The sequence below is a fragment of the Hylobates moloch genome, unplaced genomic scaffold (genome assembly GCF_009828535.3).
Source record: "Hylobates moloch isolate HMO894 unplaced genomic scaffold, HMol_V3 SCAFFOLD_13, whole genome shotgun sequence".
NCBI classification, from domain to species: Eukaryota; Metazoa; Chordata; class Mammalia; order Primates; family Hylobatidae; genus Hylobates; species Hylobates moloch.
This window is the reverse complement of record NW_026652288.1, coordinates 26081084-26105947: the sequence shown is the minus strand read 5'-3', so window position 1 is coordinate 26105947 and position 24864 is coordinate 26081084. Positions and strand designations below refer to the sequence as shown.

Sequence of the window (24864 nt, the reverse complement as noted above, 5' to 3'; positions counted from 1 at the left end):
TTTAAGTGTACATCCAAATAATTCAAAGAAGGATCTCAAAGAGATACGTGTATACCCATGTTCATAGCAGCATTACTCACAATAGCTAAATGTGAAATCCAACCCAAATGTCCATTCACAGGAGAATGTATAAAATAAGATGTGGTATATATATGCAATGAAATACTACACAGCCTTAAAAAGGAAGGCAGTCCTGTCACGTGCTACAACGAAGTCCATCTATACTAAGCCAAATATGCTAGTCACAAAAGGACAAATGCTGTATGATTTCGCTCATAGGAAGTATCTAATAGAGTAGTCAAAAGCACAGAAACAGTAAGTAGAAAGGTGATTACCAAGGTCTAGGGGGAAGGGGAAGAGGGAATTGGTGTCTAAGGGGCATAGAGTTTCCATGTTGCAAGATGAAAAAGTTCTTAGAGATCTGTTGCATCTGAATGCTGTATACTTAACATGACTGAACTATACAGTTTTTTGGTTTTTGTTTTGAGATAGAGTCTCACTCGCTCTGTCACCCAGGCTGGCGTGCAGTGGCACGATCTCGGCTCACTGCAACCTTTATCTCCCATGTTAAGGTGACCCTCCTGCCTCAGCCTCCTGAGTAGCTGAGATTACAGGCATGTGCCACCACGCCTGGCTAATTTTTATATTTTTAGTAGAGATGGGGTTTCACCATGTTGGCCAGGCTGGTCTCAAACTCCTGACCTCAAGTGATCCGCCTGCCGTGGCCTCCCAAAATGCTGGGATTACAGGCTTGAACCACCTCATCCGGCCCATGAACTATACACTTTAAAATGGTTATGATGGCAAATTTAATGTTACGTGTTTCTTACTGTCATAGAAAAAAGTTTATAACATGAGTTGTACAGCATTCTAAATAATGAAGTAAAAGGTTTCTACATTTTTCCATTCAGGAAAAGCAAACCAATAACCAGCTAAATCCCAGGCAGATCCCCGGTGGCTGGGCTGGAGGGCCCGGGCCTCTTGCCTGCTGTAACTCGCTGATGAGTTTGTTCTTATCTTCTAAGAGTCCGGCACAGTGCAGCTGTTGTGTATTGAGCATTTCCCACAGCTCTTGGGGAATTCTCTTCTGCTTGCCCTCTTCCCACTTTGAGGTGATTTCATCGAATTTGTCCTGGCTGATCTTAGCTTCATTCTCCAGCTTCTCAATCCTGCAAATACAAACATGCCAGCCATGCCAGCCCAGCTCCAGATGCTGCCTTCCAATAGAACAGGTATGTTCTCTAGAATCTCTAGAATATAAGACCCAGGTACTGGGCACTGCCCAAACACACCCGCCCAAAATCAAACTCAATGCTGAGAAATCTTTTCGTTTAATTCTTGACTATAAGTAGCTTAGGCCAAGTAAAGAAAATGACACATAGCAAAAACAGATCAACATTAAGGCTACACACACACACATATACACGCGCGCGCACACACACACACCAAGATCAATTGGTCACTTGCTTCTGAGTAAGATGATAACACACAACAGTTAAACACTGGGTCTCTGGAGTCACAGAGCTTATGTTCAAGTCCTGACTTGGCTCCTAACTGACTGTCAACCTTTTAGACAAGTTGTATAACCTCTTCAAGCCTCGCTTTTCTCTTCTGTAAAATAGCGTGGATGAAGAGTATCTACCTTCAGGTGACTGGCTGCTGTCAGGATGAAATAAGATGATGCACACAGCACAGGTGCTCAGCATGGGAGTCACTTAACACATGGTGCTTAAATTATCAATTTTTTATTAGCAACATGACCTCAAGTGTCTGGCTACTCCTCTCCCAAGTTACCAATAAATGACTAGTGGAATGTACAAAATATGGAAACTCCACCAATGAGTAATGGAAAATAGGGAGAGCCTCTCCATAGATTCCAAAGAACCTCCACGATAGAGCACACCGAGGCTGGGGCGAGGTGGCAGGAAGGCAGGAGAGCTGAGCTGGGGCCCCTCTGGGAACAGTGGCTAAGACACCTGCCAGAGACTCTCTGCTCCTTGTAACAGACTAATCCTATGAGAGCCCCTCCAAACAAACCCCCTGAGGAACCGAAGTCACAGCTTAAACATCCTGCAATCCCCTCTCCCTGTCCCATCCCCCACCCACCCCACCTTCCAAGCTAGGACACTTTTTAAATTTAATTGACTTTTTTATTTCAAGAAATGAAAAAGAGCTGTCAGGTCATCTTTCCGCAGCACACTGACCTTGTAATCTGCCACCTGGGACCTTCAGCATTCCTCTGTGGCTAGAGGACGAGGCTAACTCCTTGCATGACCTTCCCCGCCTTTCACAAGCTGACCCTGCTGGGAATCTGCCGACTCCGTTCCTGGTACAGCCCATAGAGGCAGTGGGAAGTTTCGAGAATAAAAGTCACCCACCTTTACTGGTAGAGCTGCTAAAGTTGCTAACGAGGGAACTACTTATGCTGAACAACTAAAAATATTGTTAAAATCAACCCGTGTATGTATATGATGAGCCAAAATGGTCAAGTGGTTGCTTTTTTTTTCTTTCTTTCTTTTTTTTAAAAGACAGGGTTTCACTCCCATTGCCTAGGCTGGAGTCCAGTGGCACACTCTTGGCTCACTACAACATCCGCCTCCTAGGCTCAAGTGATCCTCCCGCCTCAGCCTCCTGAGTACTGGGACTACAGGTGTGCACACGCCACCACATCCAGTTAATTTTTTGTGTTCTTAGTAGAGATGGAGGTTCACCATGTTGGCCAAGCTGGTCTCGAACTCCTGACCTCAAGTGATCCACCTGCCTCAGCCTCCCAAAGTGCTGGGATTACATGCATGGGCCACCCCGTGCCTGGCCAAGTGGTTGTTCTTCTAATTGTTTAAGAAATTAATTGAAGAACAAGCCAAAGCTTAAATGAGGACCTGCTATCAGTCTACTTCTGTGTACAAACCAAAGAAGTTTAATTCTTCTAAGCCTCTTATGCCTCCCTGCTGGACAGCCTGAGACATGGGACATGGGCGTGCAGGGCAGCCTGCCTCCTGAGGACTGGAGCTGAGGACTTGACGCAAGTTCCTGTTATCCCTGTGACCCTCCGTCCTTCTAGGCATGGAGCCCTTAATATTCTTTAATAATGCTGCCACCTTTACACATAACACCGAGGCACTCATGGGTCTGGTCATTCTCACCAATTGAAACCCAGGACTGCCCAGTTGACCTTCTTAGCCTCTTCTCTTTTCTTCCACTACCCGCATACATCCTTCACTATCATGCCATTCCCAAGCATATCATGTGATCTCACACCTCTGCTCAAATGTTCCCTCTGCCTAAAATGCCTACTCTTCAACTCCTCAAATTCCTATTCATCCCTCACAGCCCAACTCAATGACACCTTGCCTGGGAAGTTTTCTGTAATCTCTGCAGATAGAATTAAAGGCCTCCTCGTGTGTGTTACTACAACCCTTTACACATTATCTATTTTACCACGAATTATGGATGTTTCCATGTGTCTCTTGACTAGACTGTGAATACCACAAACAGAGGCCGTGTTTCACTCCTTTGTATACACACGGCTTGGCACATATCAACAATGTAGTGCTTGAGGAAGGGAGGAAGGAAAAGAGAAGAGATAGCCGGGCGCGGTGGCTCATGCCTGTAATTCCAACTCTTTGGGAGGCCAAGGCAGGTGATCACCTGAGGTCAGTAGTTCGAGACCAGCCTGGCCAACATGGTGAAACCCTGTCTGTACTAAAAATACAAAATTAGCCTGGCATGGTGGCGTATGCCTGTAATCCCAGGAGAATCGCTTGAACCTGGGAGGTGGAGGTTGCGGTGAGCCGAGATCACGTCATTGCACTCCAGCCTGGGCAATAAGAGTGAAACTCCGTCACCAAAAAAAAAAAAAGAGAGAGAGAGAAGAGGAGGGAGGTAGGGAGAAGTTATAAGGACAGGAAGGGAATTGTGTAAGGTGGACAAAGTCACCCTCCAACGATTCAGGAGAACTGCGGGACCCATGGAGATTACCTTCATGTCCACCAGGTGCAGAGTAGCACAGTCCTTACCTCTGACGCTTTATCTCCTCTTCTTCGACTCTCCTGTGACTCTCTCTGATATCTATAGCCACCTGGATATTTGTCACCAACTCCGTGCCACAGAGCAGAAGTTTAGCCAATTTCTGAAAAGAGAGAGATAAGAATTTACAAAGCTAGAACACTTTGTAAATAATGTATAAAGTCAGAAACATTTTTGCACAACTGTCCGCAGCTCTTCTATCCATTCAAGCAGGAAGCAGCAACTACCTTAAGACTTTTAAGAGTAGCCTCTGTGTAGCAACCCTTTTCTATCAGGACATTTGTGATGTGATTTTACAGCTCACAATTTAAAAGCACTCTGCAGTTCTTGGCCAGGCACAGTGGCTCATGCCTGTAATCCCAGCACTTTGGGAGGCCAAGGTGGGTGGATCATTTGAGGTCAGGAGTTCGAGACCAGCTTGGCCAACATGGTGAAACCCTGTCTCTACTAAAAATTCAAAAATTAGCCAGGCATGGTGGCGGGTGCCTGTAATCCCAGCTACTCGTCAGGCTGAGGCAGGAGAATCATTTGAACCTGGCAGGCAGAGGTTACAGTGAGCCAAGGTCACGCCACTATACTCCAGCCTGAGCGACAAAGTGAGACCCTATCTCAGAAAAAAAAAAGAAGAAGAAGAAGAAGAAAGAAAAAGAGAAAGAAAAGTCCAGTATCCAGTCATAATAGGATGAGGCCTGGGGAGAAGCCACTGCGTTTGGCTAGAAGGGCATCATTAGTATCCTACTGTGGGAAGTTTTTGTCCAATCCTGGGCAAAATAAAAAATAAAAAATAAAGCACTTTGCAGTTCTCAATGTACTTTATTTATTCACTGTAGAGGAGGCATCAGCCAACTTTTACACCAGCAGGTATTGTACATTCATCTCAGCCCTTTTCCCAGCAGATCTCCAAGTGACTGACACTGCCGGGAGCCTTTCGAAGAACCTCAGTTGGGGAGGTGAGGCAGATAATGACAGTTGTCCTCCCATGTCCATTTCTCCCTCTTCTTTTAGTAACAGAACACTCAAATTTTTGCTGGGATGTGGCTTCCCAAAATAGGTACCTTTCCCGGCCTCCCTTGCACCTAGAATACTATCTGATCAATGACACATGAGAAGTGATATGTGCCACTTCTGAATTGTGCCTTTAAGGGAAAAGGTGTACCCTCTGCTGCCCCACTTCTGCCCCTTCTCCCAGGCTGGCATGTGGGGCTCAAGTAAAAGGTGATGAGCAGATGAAGGCAACTCAAGCAATGGCAGAGGGAGCTGAGGTCCCATCATCAAGCAGACCCCATCCATGTGAGCCCTGGACTACTTATACTCGGAACTGTTGAGACAGAGAAACAAGCTTCTGCCTTGCTGCAGCTAATGATATGTGGAGTCTTGTTACATGGATTCTAATGCAGGAAAAGATTGTAGCTGGCTGCACTGCTCTCTCCTTAATGGGCTCAGGGATTTTGTAATTGGTGCCATCCTTCTAAATCCCTCTTCGTAAATTCCATCTCCAGTATCTTCACTCCTAGCCTTGTTGTGATGTTATTCAAGATGATAAATCCTCTCAACAAAAAGTTCATGTATCCTTAGGTTATGCCTAAGTTTTTCCAAGTCTTTTTGGAACTTATAAACTCTCCAACTCTCAAATAATTTTTAAACTAGGAACCTATAAAACTTCTATACCAAGGAGTCACAGAAATGACCAGAGACTTCGCTTGATCTCACTATTATATGAAAAATTTGAAATGTAGTTTCATTGAATACAGAACAGAGCTTTAACCCAGATATCCAGAGCACTCTAGATTTTTTGTTAATGCCTGCAGTTTTATCACTTGTACCAAATGGTTTTACGTGTATAAGGAAGTAATGGCTTTCCTGCAGTTTGGGGTAATTTTCTAGTTTCTACTCAATGTGAACATCAGACACTTCTGTATAAGTACCATGTGCTAACCAATCACTGGAGTTCCAGAAATTTCTGAATCAAGTATTTAAGACTCAAAGTAAAATTAAAAATCCAAATGTCACAGTCACCAACAGACCAACAGACATGCCCCTCACCTTTATGAGATCCAGGGGAAGAGTTTAAATGGAGGTCCACATACCATATGTCTAAATATTTTTAAATTATAGTATCATGTAAAAATTGTTAAATAAAACATTCGGCCGGGCATGTTGGCTCACACCTGTAATCCCAGCACTCTGGGAGGCCAACATGGGCGGATCACCTGAGGCCAGGAGTTCAAGACCAGCCTGAACAACATGGTGATACCCCGTCTTTACTAAAAATAAAAAACTTAGCCAGGCATGGTGGTGCACGCCTGTAGTTCCAGCTACTTGGGAGGCTGAGGCAGGAGAATATAGATAGATAGATAGATAGATAGATAGATAGATAGATAGATAGATACATATATATCCTCCTATCTCAATATCTTTATAACAATTTAAAAGTCCTAGTTTGAATTCAGACACACCTCAGAGTTCTACTCATAACTGGGTGGCTAAGGAAGAGCCTGCCTCTGGCCACAGCTCCCAGCCCACCCCCAGCTCTGTCCTGCAGGCATGTGGATTTCCCCAACTGCACATCCAAGCTCCATCTATACCCTGTGACCATCCATCAGGCCCAGGGGTTGCATAACATTGGCCTCATCTGCCCTGAGCAGGACAGACTCTGGGAAGAGGCACGTACAGGTTGAAGGTGGGCTCTAAGTCATTTGGACGGGGAATTTTGGTTCCCATGGGACTCAGTGATCCACAGGGGACAATGGGGGTTTGAAGGGACATAGGACAAGTCTACTTGAGGGGGTGTATCTGCAGGAAATTCAGAGCAGAACCCGGATCCCCATCGTCACCACTTCTATTTAATGAACTGGAGCATCCAACTAATGCAATAAGGGAAGAAAAAAAATAGAAGATATAAAACTAGACAGGAAGAAATAAAACTCATTATTTTCAGACGATATGATTATAGATGTAAAAAAATATCCAAAAGAAGCTACAGGTAACTATTAGAATTAACAAGTGAATTTGGCAAGGTCACTGGATACCAGGTCAATATATTAAAATCAACTGTACATTTATATACCACCATGAACCATTATAATCTGAACAAAAAGTACAAAACATTGCTGAGCCAAATTAAAGAATACCTTCCATGGATTATAAATTCTATTCAATCAATTGAAATTCCAGCAGGTTTTTTGGTAGAAATTGACAAGCTGATTCTAAAATGTATATGGAAATACAAAGGGTCAAGAATAGCCAAGACAAGGCTGGGCGCAGTGGCTCATGCCTGTAATCCCAGCACTTTGGGAAGCTGAGGAAGGAGGATTACCTGAGGCCAAGAGTTGGAGACCAACCTGGCCAACGTGGTGAAATCCCGTCTCCAGTAAGAATACAAAAATTAGCCAGGTATGGTGGCACATGCCTGTAATCTCAGCTACTCAGAAGGTTGAGGCATGAGAATGACTTGAACCCGGGAGGCAGCGGTTGCAGTGAGCCAAGATTGTGCCACTGCACCCCATCCTGGTGACAGAACGAGACTGTTTTGGAAGAAAAAAAAAAAAAAAAAGAATAGCCAAGACAATCTGGAAGAACACAGTTAGAGAACTTACCCTACCAGACATCAAGAACTGTCATAAAGCCACAGTAACTAAAACTGTGGAATTGGCACAAAGCTGGTGATATAGTTTGGACATAGTTTGCATCTTTTGTCCCTGCCCAAATCTTATGTTGAATTTTAATCCCCAGAGTTGGAGGTGGAGCCTGGTGGGAAATGACTGGATCATGGGGGTGGATTCCTCATAGTTTAGCACCATCCTCTTGGTGGTGTTCTCATGATAGCGAGTGAGTTCTCGCGAGATCTGGTGGTTGTAAAGTGTGTGGCACCTCCCTGCACTCTCTCTCTCACTCCTGCTCCTGCCATGTGAGATGCCTGCTTCCCCTTTGCCTTCTGCCATGATTGGAAGTTTCCTGAGGCCTCCTCAGAAGCAGAAGTCACTATGCTTCTTGTACAGCCTGCAGAACCATGAGCCAATTAAACCTCCTTATAAATTATCCAGTCTCAAGTATTTCTTTATAACAATGTGAGAATGAATTAATACAGACAGACGTATAGATACCAAAAAAGAGAATGGAGAATGTAGAAACGAACTCACACATACATGGTCACCTGATTCACAACAAAGGTGCACAACAATGCAGTGGGGAAAGGATGATTTTTTTCAGTAAATGGTGCTGGGTCAACTAAAAATCTACATAGAAAACAATGAACCTGGAACCCTACCCTTACACGACAGACAGAAATCAATTCCAGATAGGTCATAGGCCAAAATGTAAATGATAGAATTATAAAGCTTCTAGAAGAAACCATAGAAGACTATCTTCATAAATATGAAATAGACAAAGGTTAAACAGGACACAAAAATAATGCCCACTAAAAACATGCTAAGGCCGGGCACGGTGGCTCATGCCTGTAATCCCAGCACTTTGGGAGGCTGAGGCAGGCGGATCACTGGGTCAAGAGATTGAGACCATCCTGGCCAACATGGTGAAACCCCCGTCTCTACTAAAAATACAAAAATTAGATGGACATGGTGGTGCACGCCTGTAGTCCCAGCTGCTCAGGAGGCTGAGGCAGGAGAACAGCTTGAACCCAGGAGGCAGAGGTTGCAGTGAGCAGAGATTGCACCACTGCACTCCAGCCTGGCGACAGAGCAAGACTCCGTCTCAAAAAAAAAAAAAAAAAATGATAAACTGCAGGGTCAAGGGTGGGGCCAAGCCTGCCCAGATCTTAGGTCAGAACTGATAATCAATACCTTAATCTTGAGGAAGGGAGCATCTTTTGTGTACATTTCTCCTTGATGCCAAGGCTCTTCACTACTTAAGTCCTAAGTGAAATGAACCTTCAAAACCTGCTAATGAAAACAATATTATCTCTTCGGTTTTAAACCTAATTAAGGAGTGCTCGGGAAGAACTGTATATCAGCATTTTAAAAAAATCTAATATCCTTTTGTCCTACACAGAAATGCTCAGAGATCACTGACTTTTTTTTTTTTTTTTTTTTTTTTTGAAAGAGAAAGAGTCTCCCTCTGTCGCCCAGGCTACAGTGCAGTGGCCTGATCTCAGATCACTGCAACCTCCACCTCGCGGGTTCAAGGAATCCTCCTGCCTCAGCCTCCTAAGTAGGGGGGACCCCAGGCGTGTGCCACCAGGCCCAGCCAACTTCTGTATTTTTAGTAGAGATGAGGTTTCACCATGTTGGCCAGGCTGGTCTTGAACTCCTGACCTCAGGTGATCCACCCGCCTCGGCCTCCCAAAGTCCTGGGATTACAGACGTGAGCCACCTCGCCCAGCTGAGATCACTGACTTTTAAATGAAGAGAACAAAGTACAAAAAAGTGACATGAATCATCTACTCTGCAGTAGGTAAAAGATCAGGAACAAAAACCCACATCAGTCCAATATCTTTTCCACAGTAAAATATCTTATCCCTAATACAGTACGAAATATTCAGTGATCTGTCTATACCTCTATGCTCTATAATCATATTCAGCAACGTGAATATTTTTTCTCACCAGAAATGATCTCTCCTCTGCTATTAAAAGTCCCACGTATATTTCTAAGACAACTCAAATCTCACTTTCTCCATCGAACTTTCCCTGACCAGGCCAGCTTGGTGAGCTCCTCTCCATATCTGAGTTCACACGGTTATCATCATTTTTGCCTTTCACTTAGCATTGATTAAATGCAGCATTTTGCCAGTTCTGGTCTGCTGTTTTGAGCCACTGTTTATCCCTCAGGATCCCAGGAGCTGTTTCATTGCCATGGAGGGTAATCAATGATTTTCTTTTTTGTGTCTACTGAGTACAAGCTATGCACTACCCCACAGCTACAAAAAGAGGCTCTCATTCTCACAGTACATACAGTTTCACTGGGGCACTGCAGGCACGCACATCTGAAAAATCATATGCAGCAGAAAACTATCTAAAATGAAAAGAATAGCACAGACAGGAAGTATTCAATGTGTGGAGAAAGGGAGCTCAGGCTGGGCTGAGGAAGAATCCAAGGAGGATTTGGGTCTTGAGAGGGTTGTTGAAAACGGGAAACTGGCCAGATGAGAGGAGAGAAGAAGAAGAGAATAGAGGGGGCCTGGCATTCCAGATGATCAAAGGCACAGGGCAGAAATGAACAAAACCCCACTGGAGGGGAGTGAGTGGATCCGCCTCACCAAAGTGGAAGGCCCAAATTAGGTAACAAACAGGAGATATGTTTGGAAAGTGAAGATGGGAACAGACTATCAAAGGCCTTGAGTGCCCAGGGTAAAACATCTGGACTTTATCCTATGAAGAATGAATACCATTAAAAGTGCATGAGCAGAGACAGCGTAAATATAAGAAACTGTCATCTGAAAGCTCACTCCTAGAGAGCTCTCAAATGGGAAACATTCTATTCAGTTCTGCCTAGAGACAGCAACATGGACCACATGATTTCTTCCAGTCTAAATGTGAAAACCATGATGTCACACACCCAGCTCACTGGTCTTCCAGAGCCCATCTGCCAACCAGTTCATACCAATCGGCTTTCTTCTTTCTGTTTGTAGCTCTTGCTTTGATCCTCCTCACTCTCCTTCTTCCCATCTAAATATTCTTCAAGTGCTTCCCTGTGATGGAAAAAAGCAGAGAAAATGAAGTTATTTCTAGTACTTAAATTCTATATTTAAAGGTTTTGGCCTGGCACAGTGGCTCATGCCTGTAATCCCAACACTTTGGGAGACCAAGACAGGAGGATTGCTGAAGGCCAGGAGTTCAAGATCAGCATGGCCAACATAGCAAGACCCCCATCTCTATTTATGTAAAACAATAATAATAATAATAATAATAATAATAATGGTTCCATTGTACTTCATAAATATATACTCCATATGGATTAAAATTTAAATATTGGCCAGGTGCAGTGGCTCACACCTGTAATCCCAGCACTTTGGGAGGCCAAGGCAGGAGGACTGCTTTAAATCAGGAGTTTGAGACCAGCCTGGGCAACATAGAGAGACACTATCTCTATCATTTAAAAAACTTAAATATTAAAAAAAACTACAATCATAAAAACACTAGAAGTAAATACAGGAGAATATCTATATAATCTTAGCATAGAAAACCCATCTTTGAATAAGACCAAAGTCAGAAAATAAAAAGATTAAAAGATTTTACTTTCTAAAATTTAGAAATTTTATCCTTGAAAGTCAAGGGATAAACTGATAAAAGATATTTGACAAAATTTTACTATCCGTAAAATAGGAAGGGCTCCTTCAAATCAATAAACAAAAGACAAAATACCAAAGAGAAAAACTGGCAGAGGATATGAACAGGCAGTTTCCCAAAGAAATAGAAATGGCAAATAGGCATTTGAAAATATGGTCAGCTTCACATACAATCAGAGAAACCAAAACCCTGTGAGCTGTCATTACTCTGTTATCAGACTAAAAAAGATTTTAAGGGTTGACAGTATCAGGTGGGAGCCCAGCTTTCCACACTCCATGGGTGGGGATGTAAAGTATAACAACGCGTCTAAAAGGCTATTTGGCAAGATTTGTCAAAAGCTTAAATGTGCCTTCCCTCTGACCCAACAGTCCTATCTTTAGGAATTTTTTACAGAAAGCCTTTATAAGTACATAAATAAATATGCACAAGAAAGATGATTGTAGCACTGACAATACTCGTAAGACCATGGAAACATTCTACATACATATTAATAGCTGACTAATTAAGAGGAAACAATATTTCAAAAATACTTTGTAGCCTACAAAAAGAATGATGTAATACCTAGCAGCAGGGAAAGATGTCCACAGCAGTTAAGTAAAGGGAGCCAGTTTTAGAACAATATGTAGACTATAATACAAATTTTCTTTTTAAAACAGGCTTGGCTGGGCGCTGTGGCTCACGCCTGTAATCACAGCACTTTGGGAGGCCGAGGCGAGCACATCACGAGGTCAGGAGATCGAGACCATCCTGGCTAACAGGGCGAAACCCCGTCTCTACTAAAAATACAAAAAATTAGCCGGGAGTGGTGGCGGGCGCCTGTAGTCCCAGCTACTCGGGAGGCTGAGGCAGGAGAATGGCGTGAACCCAGGAGGCGGAGCTTGCAGTGAGCCGAGATCGCGCCAGTGCACTGCAGCCTGGGCGACAGAGCAAGATTCCGTCTCAAAAAAAAAAAAAAGGCTTATATGTGCGCAGGACATTTTCTGGAAGTATATATGACAAACGGATAACAGCAATTACTTAAAGAACAGGAATTAAATTACTGAGAAGTTCTATTTTCTACATTTTTGTATTGCATGAATTTTCTAAATAGTGCATGTGTGTGTGCTTGTCTGTGTGTGTGAATCAGAAAATGAGACTAAAGGGGCGGTGGCGAGATAAGTTTCCAGATTATGGACTTCTTCAGAGGAGGCCTGGAGGAGTGACCTCACCAACCGCCACACCACTTACATCATCGAGACCCTGCTCTCTCCTCTGGCACACAGTGGCCATAAGGGCTACCAGTACTGCCTTAGGAAAAATGAAACCTCGACATGACACAGCAGGTTTGTTTTTTTGTTTTGTTTCGTTTCGTTTTTTGAGACGGAGTTTCGCTCTTGTTGTCCGGGCTGGAGTGCAATAGCGCGATCTCGGCGCACGGCAACCTCCGCCTCCTGGGTTCCGGCAATTTTCCTGCCTCAGCCTAGCAGATCTCTTTATCTCATTCTTTCTTGACTTTTTCTAACTCTGACTTCCATCTCTACTCCCTTTGTTCAAAGTCCAGGACAATCCTACCTAGTGTAACACTATTTTGGAGATACAGAATTGAGTTACCATCCTCCACTCCCAATCTAACCAAAACCCCTTGTTTTTTTCTTGTCGTTTCATTGACTTCCCTATTCTTATTGAACATGCTCTTTGTTTTCTTACCAAATAAACTAATTGTTCCATTTTACTCAGGTCTTCAGCTATTGCCAGGCTTATCATGTTCCCATCACCACTCAAAAAATTCCCTTGACTTTCTACTTTGACCACCAATTAATGACCAACTGTATTTAAATAATCCCTTCCAAGTCCTTTCTGGATCAAAGATCAGTGCTTCAGAAACAAACAAAAAAAAACTATGCAGCCCAGATATGCTCTCTCTCTCTCTCTATATATATATGTGTGTGTGTGTGTATGCGTGTGTGTGTGTGTGTGTGTGTGTGTGTTTTTAAGACAGAGTCTTGCTCTGTCCCCAGGCTGCAGTGCCGTGGAGCCATCTCGGCTCACTGAAACCTCGCAGCCCAGGTTCAAGCAATTCTGCTGACTCAGTCTCCCAAGTAGCTGGGACTACAAACACGCACTACCGCACCGGGTTAACTTTTGTATTTCTAGTAAAGACGAGGTTTCACCATGTTGGCCAGGCTGCAGATATGCTATAAATTCTTATTAACTACTTTTAACTTAAATCTTGCCACTGCCTTTTATGCATCATTTTTTACTGCTTAGCACTGTACTGTCCATTATGGTAGCCAATAACCACATGTGGCTATAAAGCACTCGAAATGTGCCTGGTGCAAACTGAAATGCGCTATGAGTGTAAAATACACTCTAGATAGATTTTGAAGACTTTGAACAAAAAATTTGCAATATATCTCGTCAGTATGATTTATACTGATTGCACATTAAAATAATACTTTTATATATTGGGTTAAATAAATTATTAATTTCACCTGTTCTGTTTTTACCACTTTCAATGTGGTAAAAAAAAAGAGTTTGAGACCAGCCTGGCCAACATGGTGAAAACTTGAAATGACATATGTGGCTGATACTGTATTTCTGTTGTTCAGCAATGTAGAACTAGTATATTCTCCAAAGGAACTGCTTCAGACTTCCGTCCATTCAGATTTGAGCTCCCTCCCTCCTGGGGAGTCCTCTTTTGGGAAGAGGACTGGGGGCTGAGTCCTCTGCTTCCTCACCACCGCCCCATGTTTGTGGTCTAAATGGGAGCTGCCATCTTGAATACTCTACTTCCTGACCAATTCTCAGGATTTAAAAAAATTGGAACTTGGTTGATTGTCTACCTGGGTTTAGAGTTCTAGGTTGGAAATAACTTTCCTTCACTGTTTCCTTCCAGTGTTGCTGAGAAACCTGAAGTCATTCTGTCTTTACGCCTTTCTTTGTATGTGACAATGTTTTTGTTTTTTACATGTGACCATATTTTGTTTTGTTTTGTTTTGTTTTGTTTTGTTTTGTTTTGTTTCACTCTGGAAGCTCATAGCCCCTTTCTCTTTATTCTCAGTGTTCTGAACTTTCTCAATGGTGTGCCTTAGGGTGGGTCTATTTTCATCCATTGTGCTAGACATTTCAATCAGGAACCTCATGATCTTCAGGTCTGAGACATGTTCTTGAATTCTTTCCATGATAATGTGCTCCCTGCTCCATTATTTCTGGATCTAGAAAAGTGATAATATCTTCTAATTTTAAAAAAATATTTTTCTCTGGCTGGGTGCAGTGGCTCACGCCTGTAATCCCAGCACTTTGGGAGGCCAAGGCAGGTGGATCACCTGAGGTAAAGAGTTTGAGACCAGCCTGACCAACATGGTGAAACCCTGTCTCTACTAAAAATACAAAAATTAGCCGGGCGTGGTGGCAGGCGTCTGTAATCCCAGCTACTTGGGAGGCTGAGGCAGGAGAATCGCTTGAATCCAGGAGGCAGAGGTTGCAGTGAGCCGAGATCACGCCATTGCACTCCAGCCTGGGCAACAAGAGTGAAACTCTGTATCAAAAAAAAAATAATAATAATGATATTTTCTCTATAAGTCTCTACCTTTTTTCTTTGTGCTCTATTTTCTAGGAGATTTAATCATCTTTATTTTCCAACCCTTCTAATGTTTTCTATTTCTATAATATTTTTTATTTCTAAGAGTTCTATTTTTTTTTCTCTGAACACTCCTTTTAGTAGCATTCTATTCTTGTTTCATGGTTGCCATATCATCTCTTTTCTCTTTGAGGATCTTTTTTTTCCCTCTTTTTCCCCCAAAGACTTCAAAACTATCTCTGAGGATCTGAATGATCATCTTTTTGTGGTATTATTGTTTTTTTCTCCCCACAGTCTTAATGTCCTCTAAGGTGCTTTTTTCTCTTCGTTAATTTTCATATCTACCGTTTATGTTAAAGACTTTCCTCAGATGCATAGAAATCCTCGGTTACTGACCCATGATAAGAACTAAAAAGCCTATGAAAAAATTAAAACATTGGTTAAAAATAAATAAACGCTGTTTTATGTGGAAAAAATCAAGCTAATGATAAAACAACTCTTAGGAGGTAGCTTTTAAAGGCGTTTTCACTTATATCATGTAATTTTAAAACTTTGGATTCCATTATTCTAGTGGTTGCTGAATGTGTCTATTGCTCTTATTTTCAAAATATTCTCCAAATTCTTGCCTATCTTGTCTGAGATGTACCAAAGACCTAAAGTTACAAGTATAATGTAACTTCCATGACAACTTGGGAAAAGGATACTAATACTACCAGTTTTACATGTCACCATCTTCACAGTAGCTACCTAGTTGTTGTTAAAGAAAGAGCTGCCTTAAAAAAAAAAAAAAAACTACATAAAGGATGGTTTGTTTTGGTTATGTATACATAAACACACCTGACTATACAGAATCCAAGAATTTAGAGAAAATAAGGACAAATTAGTATCGTTTCAATCTAAGTCCCTAGCCATTTGGAAGCTTGTAATATGGTGTCAGGATAAAGCAGAAAAAATAAATTTTAATAGTGTGACAAATAAAAATTTAAACATTAAAAACAAGCTGATGGGGCTGGGCACAGTGGCTCATGCCTATAATCCCAGCACTATGGGAGGCCAAGGCAGGAGGACTACTTGACCCAGGAGTTTAAGACTAGCCTGGGCAACATAGCAAGACCCCATCTCTAAAAAAAAAAAAAAAAAAAAATTAGCCGGGCACAGTGGCCTGCACCTGTAGTGCCAGACACTCAGGAGGCTGAGGCAGAAGGATTGCTTGCGCCCAGGATTCAAGGTTGTAGTAAGCTATGATCAAACCACTGCACTCCAGCCTGGGCAATGGAGTGAGACTCTGTTGCTTAAAAACTAAATAAATAAATTAATAATAAAAATAAATTTTTTTTAAAGCTGATGGGAGCTGTGAGTACAAGGATGTGCCTTAACAACTGTGCATGTCAGTGTGGGCTGATTTAATCAGGCTGCTTTGTTAGTGTTTTTATTTATTTTATTTTATTTTTATTTTATTATTTTATTTTATTTTATTTTATATTTTTGAGACAGTCTCCCTCTGTCGCCCAGGCTAGAGTGCAGTGGCACGATCTCGGCTCACTGCAACCTCCGCCTCCCAGGTTCAAGCAATTCTTGTGCCTCAGCCTCCCAAGTAGCTGGGATTACAGGCATGCACGACCACACTGCTAATTTTCATATTTTTAGTAGAGACAGGGTTTTACCATCTTGGCCAGGCTGGTCTCAAACTCCAGACCTCAGGTTATCCACCCCTCTCGGCCTCCCAAAGTGCTGGATTACAGGCATGAGCCACTGTGCCCAGACCGACATTAGTGTCTTTAAATCCTTCTTTTGGGGCTGGTCGGATTCCACAGAGAAACTTCTCCAGCCTCCTGCCTGGAATATGAAGGCCAAAGTGCCAGCATTCAAGGAACTGGTGAGAGGAGAGCTGGAAGGTCCTGGCATCCAGTGTGCATATTTTCCCTGAATCCCCATATTTTCCATGAAGTATCCTTGCCTCGCCTCTGTCTAGCATCCCCCAAGCCCTAGATCCTCCTCTTGACTTTCTCCAAACCTCCAATCTTCTGTGTAAAGAGAGAGAAAGGTTCTAGGCATCTACCTATTAATTTTCCAATCGGTTGTCCTTATTTTGGTTCCCTTTGTCACCTCCACTTGCAGATGTCAACTGAAAAAGAGTCAGAATCCACAAAATCAAAAGAGAACTTTATTTCTAAAGGACACAACCTGCAGGCAGGAAGCAAGCTTTCAACTGAGACTGAGAAGCAGGCTTTGAAAGTGAGAAAATAAGGCAGATATTTCTGCTAGGTGGGGAGGTAGGAAATGCATATTCTATGGGATATAGGAGAAGGTTGTGAATATTTACGGAGAAAACTCATTACGCACGTGCATTAGGCTTACATGTGCACGGATCATACAACAATATGCTACTCATGTTCACTTTGGGGTGGAGATTTAACATTTAAATGTACTACAATTAGGTCATAAATGCAAAAAGGTGATGCTTAGGGCACAAGTCCAGGATCTGTGCAGTCTCGGGGAACCGGTCCAAACTGGCCTGAAGTTGGCAGTCGTCCAGGAAGAGGTCTTTGTGGTCCAGCATTGTTGTCGGGTTGGAACCATAAACACGAGGAGGAGGGTGCCGGGCGGTTGAACGAAGTAAGCCAAGGAGTCTTCTGGCCTTTTGTCGTCTTCAGATCAGCCTTTGATAAGACCTCATAATAATTAGTAAAGGGATGGGGGTAGCAGGAAGTGGACATGTCCAGTCTCCTGTCACAGCTAAGGGCTAAGAACTTTGAGGTCTCTCGGCCACAGATGTCCTGTTACTCCACTGAAAGGGCCATAGGACTTTTTAAATCCTCACGGATGAATATGATATGCCATCAATCTCCTAGTCTTTGGGGATTTAGTGCAGAGTAAATCAAGGGGGTTCTCAGCTTTCTTCACTATCAACTTATTTTTCCATATTCTTGAATCTGCTAACCCATTTACCATCTATTTTGTGCTTTCCAGCTTCCACAATTTCATTGCTGTTGAGTCCTCCTCATCTTGACTTTGCTGATTTGCGTCTTTTTTACTTAATCCCCTTAAATGTCATTTTAATGGAGTTTAGATAGAGATCTAAGGTAGATGTATGTGTTCCATCTCGCATCTTTACCCAGAAATAACATCTCCCGGCTGGGTGTGGTGGCTCACACCTATAATCCCAGCACTTTTCAAGCCAAGGTGGCAGGATCACTTGAGCTCTGGAGTTCGAGACCAGTCTGGGCAACATGGTGAAACCACATCTCTACCAAAAATGCAAAAACTTAGCGGGGGTGGTGATGCGCACCTGCGGTCCCAGCTACTCGGGAGGCTGGGGTGGGGGGGATCACTTGAGTCTAGGAGGTGGAAGTTGCAGTGAGCCAAGGTCGCACCACTGCATTCCAACCAGGGTGACAGGGTGAGACCCTGTCTCAAAAAAAAAAAAAAAAGAAAGTGACATCTCCCAGAAATGTCAAACCTAAACTAAGACACCAGAGATTGGGAGTATCAGGGGCATTAGCACATTATTCCTATTCTTTTTTTTTTTTTTTTTTTTGAGGAGTCTCGCTCTGTCATCCAGGCTGGAGTACAGTGGCGCGATCTCGGCTCACTGTAACCTCCACCTCCCGGTGTTCAAGCAATTCTCGTGCCTCAGTCTCCTGAGTAGCTGGGATTACAGGAGTGTGCCACCACGCCAGGCTAATTTTTTGTCTTTTTAGTAGAGACAGGGGTTTCACTATATTGGCCAGGCTGGTCTCGAACTCCTGGCCTCAAGTGATCCACCCACCTCTGCCTCCCAAACTGCTGAGATTATAGGTGTGAGCCACCACGCCCAGCTGTATTCTTTATATGACATTTGATTCTGTTAACTTTCACCTTAGCATTACACCTCGTGACATAAGAAGGCCCAAGCAGCAACAGCAGTGGGTATCACAGGCAACCGAGGGGTGCACTGCCTATAGATAATGTAAAAACAATACAACTGGTTTTTATTATCACATGTGCCAGCAATTTGAAACAATGTCAGTGATAAAATATTCCTTTCTGAAAAAGCTCTTGTCAATCTAAGTTCTGATCCGTTGCTGCAATTACTGTTGGTTATTAATAATAAGTACGTAAGCTTCAATATAGCATATTTTAATCTCTTTTCCTTTAGTTAACAGAGAAGTTAATTCAGGGAACGTCCAGGCTCACACAGACTCAGCTGCATGCATTTGTTTTGAGAGCACATTGAAATGGTACAGAATGGTCCCAGCTCACTTACGCACAATGCACGGCCCCAACCACTAATAAGGAATAGAGGCCGGGCGCGGTGGCTCACGCCTGTAATCCCAGCACTTTGGGAGGCCAAGGCAGGTGGATTGCCTGAGGCCAGGAGTTCGAGACCAGCCTGGCCAACATGGTGAAACCCTGTCTCTCCTAAAAATAAAAAAATAGCTGGGTGTGGTGGCAGCTGCCTGTAATCCCAGCTACTCGGGAGGCTGAGCCAGGAGAATCGCTTGAACCTGGGAGGTGGAGACTGCAGTAAACCAAGACTGCACCACTGCATTCCTGCCTGCGTAGACAGAGTGAGACTCTGCAAAAAAAAAAAAGATGTAGCCTTTAAAAAAAAAACAAGACGACCATACCATCATCATAGCCAACAAATTCCTTAACATAATTGAATGCCCAGTCCAACTCTTTAGATAGACAGCTCTTTCTCACCCTCACTGACCACCTACCTTCAGGTGCCACATCTATCATTCTTCATATTTGCTCATTGCTTGTTTCCATTAGGACTCTTTTCAAAATGTATAATTATGTTATTTGTTCACTTGCTTAGTTGCACTTTATTTTTTCCCATCTCCCTCATTAGAAATAAGCTTCCTGAGAACAGAGATTATATTCGCCTTGTTTATCATAGAATCCCCGCACAACTGCCAAGGTCAGAGTAGCAGACAAGGGCTTGACCTACAGAGAGTTTTGAAGATGGCTTACAAAATGTAGCATCATTTGGTGCAAAACAAAAGGGCAGCCAACAAGAATACAACTCACACGTGCTCACCAAAGAAAGGAGCAAAGGATAGGGCCGGGCGCGGTGGCTCACGCTTGTAATCCCAGCACTTTGGGAGGCCGAGGCGGGCGGATCACGAGGTCGGGAGATCGAGACCACGGCGAAACCCGGTCTCTACTAAAAATACAAAAAAAAAATTAGCCGGGCGTGGTGGCGGGCGCCTGTAGTCCCAGCTACTCGGAGAGGCTGAGGCAGGAGAATGGCGTGAACCCGGGAGGCGGAGCTTGCAGTGAGCCGAGATTGCGCCACTGCACTCCAGCCTGGGCGACAGAGCGAGACTCCGTCTCAAAAAAAAAAAAAAAAAAAGAAAGCAGCAAAGGATAAATAGGCTAAGGGTGCACGCTGGTAAAGATTCATGCTCCCTTGCCCAGTTCCTGAACCTAAGCCAGTGTTCAGACCCAGAATCTATTGACTGAAGAGGCAGCAGGGTCCCCACAAGGAAGGATCTGGAACACAATGGCAAATATATACTGTAATGATTCCCCCAATTCTTCCCCAAAGGGGCCTAGGGTCATCTACTCAGTAGGGCTATACAATAAGGAAAGAGGATACCCAGAAATGTTTAGGATTAGAACAAGGTCTGAGTTACCATTGATACCCAGAGACCCAAAGCATGCTCCCACCCACTTAGAGTGAGGACATAGGGGAGGCAAAGTCCTACTTACAGAGGGTCTACCAGGTCTGTGGACCCAGCCAGCCATCATCTCTCTAATAGCCAAAAGTATAATTGGGACTGACATACTTAGAAGTTTGAAAAACTCCACTCCTTGGCCTATGAATAGAGCTACCATGGCAGGGAAGGCCCAAAGGACATCTCTGAAACTGCACCTCAGTACACCAAAAACAATATTGCCGCCCAGGGGCATTGGTGGGGATTAGTGCCACCTTGATGTATCTCAACGATGCAGGAATGGTGATCCCTATTGAATCTCCTTTTAATTCATGGGTCTGGCACCTGCAGAAACTGGATCCTAGAAAGTGACTGTCAACTACAGGAAGCTCCACAGGTAGCACTCTTGAACACAGCATCTATGCAAGTGTGGTAAGCTTCACTAGAGCAAATTTGTACAGCCTCAGGCACAGCATGTGTGGCTACTGATTGGGCCAAATGCATGCTTTTCTACCTCAATCAGGAAAAACAATCAGGAAGTTCACATTTACATGGAACAGACAATGATATATACTCACAAGTCCGTCACACTCACAGGACCATGGTAATTCTCCTGATCTCTGTCATAATATATTCTGAATATATCAGGGACATCTGGATATCCCAGAGAACATCACAATGATCCGTTACTTCAGCACTGGCAAACTATGGCCTGTGGGACAGATCCAGTCCACCACCTGTTTTTGTATGGCTTCCAGGCAAATAATGATTTTTACAATTTTTTTTTTTTTTTTTTTTTTTTCGCCAGGTGATTGAAATGGTGACCTCATGATGCCCCTCCGCCTCCATTAAAGTTGGGTTACAATGACCACTGGCCTGGCCCATTGAGACGGAGTTTTGCACTTGTCACCCAGGCTGGAGTACAATGGCGCTATCTCAGCTCACTGCAACCTCCACCTCACCCAGGCTGGAGTACAGTGGGGCTATCTCAGCTCACTGCAACCTCCACCTCACCCAGGCTGGAGTACAGTGGCACTATCTCAGCTCACTGCAACCTCCGCCTCCCAGGTTTGAACAATTCCCCTGCCTCAGCCTCCCAAGTAGCTGAGATTACAGGTGCCCGCCACCACACCCGGCTAATTTTTGTATTTTTAGTACAGACAGGGTTTCACCATGTTGGCCAGGCTGGTCTTGAACTCCTGACCTCAGGTGATCCTCCTGCCTTGGCTTCCCAAAGTGCTGGGATTACGGGCGTGAGCTACAATTTTTTACAATTTTAAATGGTTTTTACAATTTTAAATGATTTTTACAATTTTAAATGGTTAATAAATAAACAAATGGTTAAAAAAAAGACTAGGATGAATAAGTAGAGTACAGGGGATTTTTAGGGCAGTAAAAATATTTGGTATAATACTATACTGGTGCGCTTGTGTCACTATAAATTTATCCAAACCCATAGGATGTACAACACCAAAAAGAAACCCTAAGGTAAACGACGGAGTTCAAGTGCTAACAATGCGCCAAGGTTCATATATTGTTACAAATGTGCCCTCCAGTGCAGGATGTTGACAGTAGCTGTGCATGTGTGGGGGCAGGGAGTATATGCGAATGCTGTACTTTTTGACCAGTTTTGCTGTGATCCTAAAAACTGCTCTAAAAAATAAAGTTTATTATTATTTTTAATCAAAAGAAGGCTATTTTGTGATACATGAACAGTATATGAAATTCAGATTTCAGTGTCCATAAATAAAGCTTTATTGGAACACAGTCATGCCCATTTGTTTATGTCTTGCGTGTGGCTGCTTTTGCAATACAATGGCAGTTGAGCAGCTAGGAAAGAGGCCATATGATCCGAAAAGCCTAAAATATTTACTATTTGGCCCTTTACTGAAAGGGTTTGCCAGCCCCTGCATTCCACTGATGGCCCTGCAGCCATCAGCCAGGATGAGCGAGTGATGGAAACACACTGCAGGGCTTGGTACGACATGTGTGCTCCAGACAGTGGGCAATCAACTCTATGAAGGCCCAGGGACTGCCATGTCATTCAAGTTTGTAGGGGTCCAGTGGTCAGTGGCACGCTGGGATAGCCTATCAAGTAAAAAACAAATCTACCGCATTTTGCATCCTCTACAGAGAAGGAAACTCAATGCCTCTTAGGCCACTTTGGGTCCTAGATACAGTACATCCCGCACTTAGGAATATTATTCAGGCTGACACAAAAAGCTGCCAGCTTTGAGTGGTGCCTGGAACAGGAAAGGACCCAGGCCACAGTGTAAGCAGCCAGGCTACTTGGGCCACATGATCCAGCAGACCTTATGGTTCGGAGGTGTCGGTAGTGGAAAAGATGCCATGTGCAGACCACAGTCGCACACCACCACGCCCGATTAATTTTTTGATGTTTTATAGAGATGGGGTCTCTCTATGCTGCCCAGGTTGACCGTTGACCATCTCGAACTCCTGGGCTCAAGTGATCCGCCCGCCTCGGCCTCCCTAAGTGCTGGGATGACAGCCGCGCGCCACGGCACCGGCCCAGCGTTTTACTTTCCCATACTCTGATTGAATCTTCCCGAAGAAATGTTTCTATTTCACCAGGAAACCAGCCCTTCTCCGGCCCCTGCGGCGCAGATTCCGCCCTGCCCGCCCCCGCGCTCACCGCCTCCGGGCTTCTAGGCGCGCCGCGATGCGCAGGCGCCGGGCCTGGATGCGCTCTTGAGGGTTGTCGGAGTGGACCGAGGGCGCGAGAATCTGGGTGGACAAGTGCTCGTCCACGTTCGGGTCCAGGGCCTCTAGGGACCCCGGCGGATTCATGGCAGGAGTCCCTGGTCCGTAGGCGGCTCCCTCCGCACCACCTCCACACCTCAGGCTGGTTGCTGGGAACAAACCGTTGCCAGGGAGAGCGGTCACCGGAGCCACAGCCCTAGTGGTTGCGCGCGCAGCTCCCTGGGCCCAGCCGGCCGCCAGCCGCCGTTCGGGCCGAGCATCCCAGCCTCTGGCAGACGCCTCTCCCGCCCGTGGGATGTCAGATCTGTTGTCAGCCCCACGAAGGCCCGGTCGTATTAGCGGAGCTGTGGAGTCTCACCAGGAGACTAGAGGACTAAAGAACTGGACCAAGCTGTGGTTCATCACTTGCTGACCCTGATGATTAATTCATCTTCCATTCATTCATCAAATATTCCTCCAACTCACATTCACCAAATAAAATTGAGTGCCTACTCGATGCCAAGCGCTGTGCTTGGATACAGGATACCAACCTGCAATCAAATACTTATGAAAGAGGAAAAGTGGAATAGAGGAAAACAGTCCGTGGGAGGGGGGAGGGGATAAAAGTTAGAAATGCGGAAGCACTATTAAATTCTCAACTGTCCCCAAAAAGGCGCTATCTCTTGGGCGTCTCATTGTCAACAAAAATAGTGTTCTCATTGAGAATTAAAACCTGACGCGGTGGCTCATGCCTCAGCCTCCCAGCACTTCGGGAGGCCGAGGCGGGTGGATCACTTAAGGTCAGGAGTTCGAGACCAGCCTGGTCAACATGATGAAACCCCGTCTCTACTAAAAATACAAAAATTAGCTGGGTATGGTGGTGGGCACCTGTAATCCCAGCTACTCGGGAGGCTGAGGCAGGAGAATCGCTTGAATCTGGGAGGTGGGTGTTGCAGTGAGCCGAGATCGAGCCACTGCACTCCATCCTGAGCAATAGAGCAAGACTCTGTCTCAAAAAAACCCAACCAACCAACCAAACAAAAACTGGATACCATTTAACGGGGTTCTGTCCCATTAGCCCATGGGGAATTAAGGGCACTGGATAAGCAGTGAGAAAGGGTGGGTACTAGTCCTGGCCCTGCTCTGCCACCTTGGACAAGTCACAACTTCTTGAGGGCCGTTTTCTCAGCTGTTAAATGGTGCAACCCACAGACAATTGTGGGGCCAAGAAGACTGTCCTTTGTGAATAAGAACTGCCCAGAGGCAAATGGAGTGGGTTTTTAAAATCAGTTCTTCCACGTTTGCAAGCAGTAGAAAGGTTTAGGAATGCCAAAACCATCCAACAGCTATAGAGTCTAACAGCAGCTGCCTGGATCCTTGTCTCACACCTGCCTAGGTGGTGGTGGTAGGAGGAGCGGGGGTAGTTGCTTCTAGGCTTCAGGGCCTTCTGCCAGATCTCTGTCTCCTTTGGTTGAAACCTAAAGCATTAAACTCTCCTAGGAACCATGGTACAGCTCTGACCAAACACTCGTCCAGGTTCTGATTCATGATTCCACTATCCGTAAGGACAGAAACAAGAATGTGTGCATACGCGTGTCTGTGCCGGGGAGTAGGATACCATGAGAAAGTCAGTGGGAATCAGCTGTTGAACAAGAGATAAGTGAGAGCAAAGGTGCCATACAAACCCATGAAG

General features: G+C 44.3%; 1 protein-coding gene across 4 annotated transcripts in view; it reads right to left on the bottom strand.

Annotated features, from left to right (window-relative positions):
* Positions 1-23365, bottom strand: part of DRC1 (dynein regulatory complex subunit 1) — a 54681-nt gene extending 31316 nt beyond the window's left edge. For all 4 annotated transcript variants that reach the window (XM_032172464.1, XM_032172466.1, XM_058426913.1 and 1 more), the window contains exons 1-4: positions 23125-23365; positions 10582-10669; positions 4017-4129; positions 986-1169 (exon numbers count right to left, since the gene is read on the bottom strand). In XM_032172464.1, the coding sequence (XP_032028355.1) occupies positions 986-1169; positions 4017-4129; positions 10582-10669; positions 23125-23279 (540 nt within the window). In that variant the 5' untranslated portion in view covers positions 23280-23365. The remainder of the gene's footprint in view (positions 1-985; positions 1170-4016; positions 4130-10581; positions 10670-23124) is intronic.
* Positions 23366-24864: the final 1499 nt, after the last annotated feature.